The sequence below is a fragment of the Solanum stenotomum genome, chromosome 12 (genome assembly GCF_019186545.1).
Source record: "Solanum stenotomum isolate F172 chromosome 12, ASM1918654v1, whole genome shotgun sequence".
NCBI classification, from domain to species: Eukaryota; Viridiplantae; Streptophyta; class Magnoliopsida; order Solanales; family Solanaceae; genus Solanum; species Solanum stenotomum.
The window spans coordinates 35,059,748-35,067,737 of NC_064293.1; the positions used below are offsets into that span (position 1 = coordinate 35,059,748).

At 30.5% G+C, this 7,990-nt stretch overlaps 2 protein-coding genes across 2 annotated transcripts; both read left to right on the forward strand.

The window, feature by feature from the left end:
* The first annotated feature begins 1,132 nt into the window (after positions 1-1,132).
* Positions 1,133-3,046, forward strand: LOC125848205 (zingipain-2-like). Its single transcript, XM_049528033.1, has 2 exons — positions 1,133-1,714; positions 2,298-3,046. The coding sequence occupies exons 1-2, from the start codon at positions 1,264-1,266 to the stop codon at positions 2,882-2,884; spliced, it is 1,038 nt and encodes a 345-aa protein (XP_049383990.1). The 5' UTR covers positions 1,133-1,263; the 3' UTR covers positions 2,885-3,046.
* Positions 3,047-6,691: 3,645 nt separating this feature from the next.
* Positions 6,692-7,899, forward strand: LOC125847384 (phospholipase A1-IIgamma-like). The gene is made up of 3 exons (XM_049527016.1): positions 6,692-6,952; positions 7,581-7,790; positions 7,882-7,899. The coding sequence occupies exons 1-3, from the start codon at positions 6,692-6,694 to the stop codon at positions 7,897-7,899; spliced, it is 489 nt and encodes a 162-aa protein (XP_049382973.1).
* Positions 7,900-7,990: the final 91 nt, after the last annotated feature.

Below are 7,990 nucleotides of genomic sequence, written 5' to 3' on the forward strand. Positions count from 1 at the left end.
CAATCGGCCACTAAATTACTCGTACCAAATGTGCAAACAATATATATTCTGGCCAATCTAAAGACTTCGGCTACATGATAACTACCAAACTTTAAAAAAATCGCTAATCAATCTAATATTTGAAGATTATTTTTTAGATATTTTAATTGAATCGGTTAGAAAAAAATGACAGTGTATTCATACGTTAGGGAGCTTTTTAATATTTTAATGAGAATCTGTTTTCACTCTATAGCCTTAAAAATGAGATTTTTATTTGAAAATTAGGTGATTTTGCTAGATTCTTTGAAGTGAATTATTTTTTATTCACGAAATCTCTACTGATTCTTTTGTAAAGTTAAATGCATGTCCAGGTATCTAGTGTAATATTCGTTCTACCACAACCAGCAGGTAGTTGCTAATTCTTAATTAATTCAGTGCTTTTCTTGAGTAGAGACTTTGTAAATTGATGCAATAGTTAAAGTTGTTGAGAAAAAGACGAGAAGATATTATTTTCCGATTTTTCCCATCAATTCCTTGGGCAAATTAATCAACAATCAAACAAAGATAGTTTCAACTTTATAGCACATCCATGAGCAAGACTTGGTCTACTTGACAAAAAAATGTAGACCCAGATTTTTGGAATCATTAATATATAACCATAGTCTACAGTTCTTTTGTGGACGTACGTAAGATGAGATTATATTGTAACCAAACAGATTAACATAGACCTTGCACAAAATCACCCGACAAATGGTCTAAGTAATATATTTTCGACCTTTTATAAATTATCGACAGTCTTCTTTTATTTTATTTTTTTTCCTTTTTGTTTAATTAGCTATCGAGACATCACGATTCACACAGTGAACTATGTTCCATTGCATGTAATAAGAATTTAAATGAAAAAAACTTTTCTTAATTAATCAATTATAGTGAAGTATTATTATATATATAAATACGTACCTTCTCAACCGTAAGTTTTACTTCACAACCACAAAAAAAAAGGAAAGAAAGATTATTCAGTTTTTGTATTGTTTTAACTTGCCTTGAAGTCGTCCTAGCTAGTCTCCTAAAAAGTTATAATAGGTCGATTCCTGGAAAACGAAATGATATATAGACATTTTAGTCTCAATTGGAAATGTGTGTACATGAAAATTCTCAATATTGCGCAATTGCGCTTATATAAACTCTATTAAGATCAATATGTAGTACTTATGTTATTAAATCAGCCTTTATTTTAGGTTTTAACTAGTTCCTGTTTCAATATTTCATTACCATTTACTATCAATGGCTTTCAATTTTTGCCTCAAGAATATTATTATTCTTCTTCTTTTTTTCATTCTTAGCCTATGTCCCTTTATAGTAACTTCCCGTGACTTAAAAGAATTATCCATGCTTGAAAGGCATGAAAAATGGATGGCTCGTCATGAACGTGCATACAAAGATGAGATAGAAAAGGAACATCGCTTCAAAACATTTAAGAAAAACGTTAAGTTCATCGAATCGTTCAACAAGAACGGAACTCAGCGTTATAAGTTAGCCGTCAACAAATATGCTGATCTGACCACTGAGGAATTTACAGCATCATATATGGGGCTCGACACTTCATTATTATCCCAGCAAGAATCAACAGCTACAACAACGTCCTTTAAATATGGTAGTGTGACTGAAGTTCCATATAGCATGGACTGGAGAAATTCGGGCAGTGTCACAGAAATCAAAGATCAAGGTGTATGTAGTAAGTGCTCCCTCCGTCCATTTTTATTTGTCATGTTGCGCTTTTCGAAAGTCAATTTGATTAATTTTCAAGGTTAAATTAAATTACATTAATTCGATATTTTAAACAAAACAATTAGATATTCAAAAACGGTAGGAAAAGTACTATAAAGTGCATTTTTTTGCATATCAATATGATGAAAAAATACATTTGACTCTAAGAAAGGAAACTATGACAATTTAAAATGGACGAATATAATATTAATTTGATATAATCGTAGTTTGACTAGACATGATAAATATATTTTTCCAACTTGGGGTGATGTATATATCAGAACACATTTTATGGAGAATCTTAGTAGCTCAGTTGGTTGACTACCTACACTCTCACCTTGTTGATGACGATTCCATTTCTCAAATTGTAGGTCTCTACTCCCCTACCCCCAATTTTTCCAAACAAATTAAGCCTCTAGAATTATGTGGTCTTTAAAATACCAGGAGACCATTTGTGTAGCTATAAAAGCTGGTCCTTAAAAGTTACTAAAAATTTATAAATATGTCATTATATTTTTAAATAGACTAAGGCTTGAATATCTGCATCCCAGGCTGTTGTTGGGCATTTTCAGCGGTGGCGGCTATAGAAGGAGCATATCAAATTGCGAACAACAAACAAATTTCACTTTCAGAACAACAACTGATAGATTGCTCTACACAAAACTATGGTTGCAAGGGTGGACTAATGACTAACGCCTACAACTTCTTGCTTCAAAATAATGTGGAGGGCATTACCACGGAGAGTAACTATCCTTATGAAGAAACTCAAAGCATTTGCAGCACGGAATTACAATCAGCAGCAGTGACAATCAGTGGGTACGAAGTTGTACCAGCCAGTGAATCTGCCTTACTACAAGCCGTAGCGAATCAACCGATATCTGTTGGTGTTGCTGCTAACGAGGAGTTTCATTTTTACAATGGTGGGATATATGAAGGAAGTTGTAGCCCTAAGCTGAATCATGCAGTGACAGTGATAGGTTATGGGACAAGTGAAGAAGATGGTACAAAATATTGGATAGTGAAGAACTCATGGGGGAGGAGTTGGGGTGAGGAAGGATATATGAGAATTGTTAGAGATGTTGGGGTTGATGGTGGCCATTGTGGCATTGCTAAAATTGCTTCTTTTCCAACTGTTTGAATTGTTATGATAAAAGGCATAAATTCCCTCCTAAACTTGTGTCGAAAAGTCAGTTACACGTTCAAACTATTGTGACGACGTATTACACACCTAATTTTATTCAAAGTGATATTAATACCCCCTTAGAACGTGACATGACAAAGAGAGTGTCTTCACCTTCCTTAAGGTGCGTGAGAAATAAAAAATTATATGTTAAAATGACTAATTTCAACACATGACACTATTTTATTGGTCATATAATTATGTATTATAATTTTTAATATATTAATTATTTTCTTTTTCTTTTTTTAAATCTTTTTATTGGTGGCCCCAATTTCTTTAAAGCTTTTTCATTTTTCTTTATTTTGAGTTCTTCTTCTTAAGGAATCACTGCATTTGTCGCCATTGATTGTTTGATGGAAGAACATTCAACACTCTACCCATAAATATGAACTCTTAAAAATAGAAAGGGTGGAGAAGATGATGACTTTCATCAAAAAGTCAATAATTTTCAACTTAAAGTTCATGATTTTTCCGTTTGAACTCGCTGGTGGATTCACCGAAAGATTCATGAGAAAGATAATTATTTCTGTTGAAAATTCTATGACATTTATGCATAAAATTCATGATTATATTGTCTAAATTTTTCAAAAGTTCACCGAAGTAAATGATTTCTCAATCTTTGTCTTCTCTATTCTCACCGGAGAACTACCAACAACCACCGCAATGTTATTTTTATGTCTCATATCATCAATAGCATATTTGATTTATCAATTACACACAAAAAATACTAATGAATTACATACATACTTATCAAGAATTTTACAGATCTTAAAACTTTTATTTGTTCCATCGGTCATAATGGTGTTGCCCGTCGCCTATCATCGCTATCAATATCTCTATACTTCATAATCGACTTATTGACTCCTATTTTTTCTTCAAGTTTGTATCTTTTCTATCAATTTATGAACAATGGAGAAGAAAGAAGAAATAGATTTTAATAAGAGATATGTATGGTGAGAGAAGGAAGATGCCCAAATTTTTAAATAATATCAAGGAAAAAGGTTTTAAAATTTTAAAATAATTTTATTTATGTGTGAAAACGCGTGTACAACACTTTTTTTACACAAAACTGAGATTGTCTTCGGAAGGGGATATTAATATTACTTTGAACAAGATTAGGTGTGTAATAGATTGCCACAATTGTTCGAACGTGTAACTGATTTTTCGGCACAAATTCAAGGAGAAATTTATGCCTTTTTCCTTTTATTTATCATTAACATAGTTTGAAATTATTAGTTTCAAGACATTCCTATTACAACATAAAAAAAATTCTAGTAATTCGTGTTTCCTGAATAAATTAATCAATACAAGAAGCGTTTTTTTCTTTTAATGATGCAGTCAAATAGTGCTTGTTAATTACTTATATCATCCACAGCAAAATTGGGTTCCTAGTTATACTATATTGACGGACATTGCGATGGATTCATAATGAGCAAATAGACACCTCTACTTGACACATATATTTCTTGTCATTTGCTAATATGTACATTTAGGCTAGCTAGTGTAGTCCGGGTTCACAAAATGAGTCCACAAGCCCATGGTCCAATAGGGTGTTACTTCATCAAAAAGGTCAAGCTCATAGCACGTGACAAGTAACATGGTGTGTTAAAATCAAATAGACAAGCAAATGAAATCATGACATGTTCAAGTGGTATCGCATGTCTAGTCAAATTAATCAACCAATTATATTATTAGTACCAAAATGTGACGAACAAATATATTCTGGCCAATCAAATTAATCAAAGGTGAATTCTAGCCTCTTTTGGCCAAACGACTAAAAACGGTTTAGTTTTACACTACAACAAAAATAACTTTTAGCACAATAAATATTGACATTAATAAAGAGTGTTAAAGTCTTTACTGACATTAGTTAAGTGTCATTAGAATCAATGTCGCTAAAGGCTTTAGAGAAATATAAAAAGAATATTAATTGCCGCTAAAAATACATATCTAGCGGCAATTAAGAATTAATTGCCGCCTATGATCATTTTTGATGTAGTGTTATAACCATTTTTATCAAATAATTTTTCACAAAAGTGATTTTTAAAAATAATAATAATTTGTAAATGTTATTTGAAAAGTGTTTTGTGTTCGATTTTTAAAAAAATTAAATGTTTTTGAAAGTCAAATTTTGAAAAAGAACATTTATCAATGCTTTTTAAACAATAATAATATTATTTTATCTAGAAAAATATTTTAATATCTATTATTAAAAAATAATTTAATTTTTTATTTTTATTTATTAAAAGTACATATTGCAAAGTTTTAATCAATATTATACGTAGATAAATCAAAGAAAATATGAAATGTTGATATAATATTAACATGGTGATTTGAATATATTAAAAAGTTAAGCCAAATAAATTTAAAAATTTATTCCACATATTAAACATAAACTAATAATATATAAAATGTAAAATAAAATAAGAATTGTTTGTGTAAAAAACTAAACCAAACATATGATATATGTTACCCCTTGTACCAATTTATGTGACTTACTTTCTTATTTAGTGAGTCCCAAAAAAGAATGACATATTTTTATATTAAGTAATAATTTAACTATAAAATGGTTATTTTACTCTTAATGAAATAATTTACAATCACATAATTTTTTATCATTCTTTTTGGACCACAAGTTTTAAAAGTCTTCCTATCTTTCTTAAACTCCGTGTTGAGTCAAATTACATCACATAAAATGAGACAAAGGGAATAGTAATTAATTAGTCATGAATATATTGATAAATATGTATAAATGGTAAGGGTACTTTTATATTGACAAAATAATATTATACTTTTGTTTCTACTTAGTTTAAGAAACTGAAATTTTTATTTTTTTCCGAATAACATAAAAACTCTTTCTGCTCTATTAAATTGAAAGCAGATTCACCGCCCAAACACCTTAATTCTTAAAGTATTTGTGAAGTGGAAGGTGTAAAACAAGATAGAACAAGAGCAGAAAATCCTTGAATTTACCAAACTCGATCGGTGGAGTTAAAGAACGTCTAATTCCAATATATATCTATCAGGGTGTGGAAACTTCTTTTAATAAGAATAGTCTAATTAGTTCGTTAAATATCCAACATCAATTCATAGATAGCATTGAAAATGAGTTTCGTTTGAATAAGTGATTTTGAATAGTTTTAAGTGATTTTTTTCATCACAAACTTCTATGTATTATTTTATATTTTTCAATTTTAATGCATATATGTAGATATCTAGTGTATTTTTTGTTCTATCACTATCAGCATGTACACTACAAGAAAACAAGAAATAACTAAGCGATTAATAAAATTCAGTAACTAAACAACATAAGGAATATATTTTAGAAGAGAAACTAACATATATAGTCCACTATTAAAATAAGGAATAGCCAGAATTTCCAAAGTCTTCACTTCTTTTTTTTTCGCATCAAAGTCAAGTTAATAGAAGTCCTTCGTATGTGAATCCTCCTTATTCATGGTGGATTATATTATTACTCCTTATTTAGACACGTCTTAACCCAATTCAATAATTTATACTAATTAATTAGGGCATATATGAGCATTTTCTAACGTGCACTGATCGATCATTTTTAATTCATCCCACACAGGTCATGTTCTTCTTATGTATGAATAAAATATTGACAACACGTTCCAAGAAAAACATCGGAGCCAATGATTACTCCAATTGATGACTAAAATATTGACATATGACAGCACATTTCAAGAGAAACATTAGAAAAAAAATTGATGGTCAAGGGAAGCATGGAGTAAGGAATCAAATTTTATGGGATATGTTGCTGTGGCAACTGATAAGGGGAAGGCTGTGTTAGGGAGAAGGGATATTGCTATTGCATGGAGAGGGACAATTAGAACATTAGAATGGGTTAATGATTTACAATTTTTACTAGTGCCAGCACCTAAAGTTTTTGGTGGAGGTAGTTCAATATTGCCTTCATTCAAACCTTTGGTGCATCAAGGATGGAACAGTATATATACATCTGATGATCCAAAATCACCATTTAATAAAGCCAGTGCTAGAGACCAGGTACAAATATTTTTTCACTTGTTTGTATAGTTTATATAGTTTTAGGTAATTTTGTCTTCACTTGTTTATAGTTTATATAGTTTTAGTTAATTTTGTCTTTCACTATAGTTTTAGTTAGTTGTTGTATGTTTGACTTTTCTCATAATGCTATATGACTTCTATTTGAATTGATATTACCCACAAACTAATATCTTTTGAGCATAGTCAAATTAATTCATAAAAATACATTGCTAGAAAATGGTTTAATTTTCGAGAAAAAGCCTGAAGTATATTCGAATTTTGACCGAAATTGCTGTAACAATTCCAAACTTTGGGTAAGACCTATCACCCCTGCACTTTTTAATAGTGTGTTTTAAAGATATATTAGTGTCCACATGGACAAGTTACTATTTATAATGATGCAATATTTATGATGTTCACGTGGACACTTATATATCTTTAAAATATACTATTAAATAGTGTAGGGGTAATAGGTTATGCCTAAAGTTTGGGATTGTTACAACAATTTCAGTCAACATTCAGATTTATTTCGAACCCTTTTCCCTTTATTTTTGATGGAATAGTTATTTCTATAGATATTTTGATTGATCAGTGGTTATTCTTGATATTATGGTTACTCTTCTTTTAGGTCCTTGAAGAAGTGAAAAGATTGGTTGAGAAATACAAGAATGAAGAGGTCAGTATAATTGTAACCGGACATAGCCTAGGTGCAGCAGTAGCAACCTTAAATGCAGTTGACATAGTTTACAATGGATTCAACAAAACAAGCAACGGAAAGGAATTTCCAGTGACAGCTTTTGTATTTGCAAGTCCAAACGTTGGAGATCTCAATTTCAGGGTAGCATTTTCAAAACTAAAAAATCTCCATATTTTGAGAGTTGATAACATATTAGATATTGTTCCAAAATATCCACCCATTGGCTATATAGACGTTGGCGAAGTACTAGTAATTGACACTGCCAAATCCGATTGCTTGAACTCTCCAGGAAACTTACAAACTTGGCATAATTTGGAGGCTTATTTACATGGAGTGGCAGG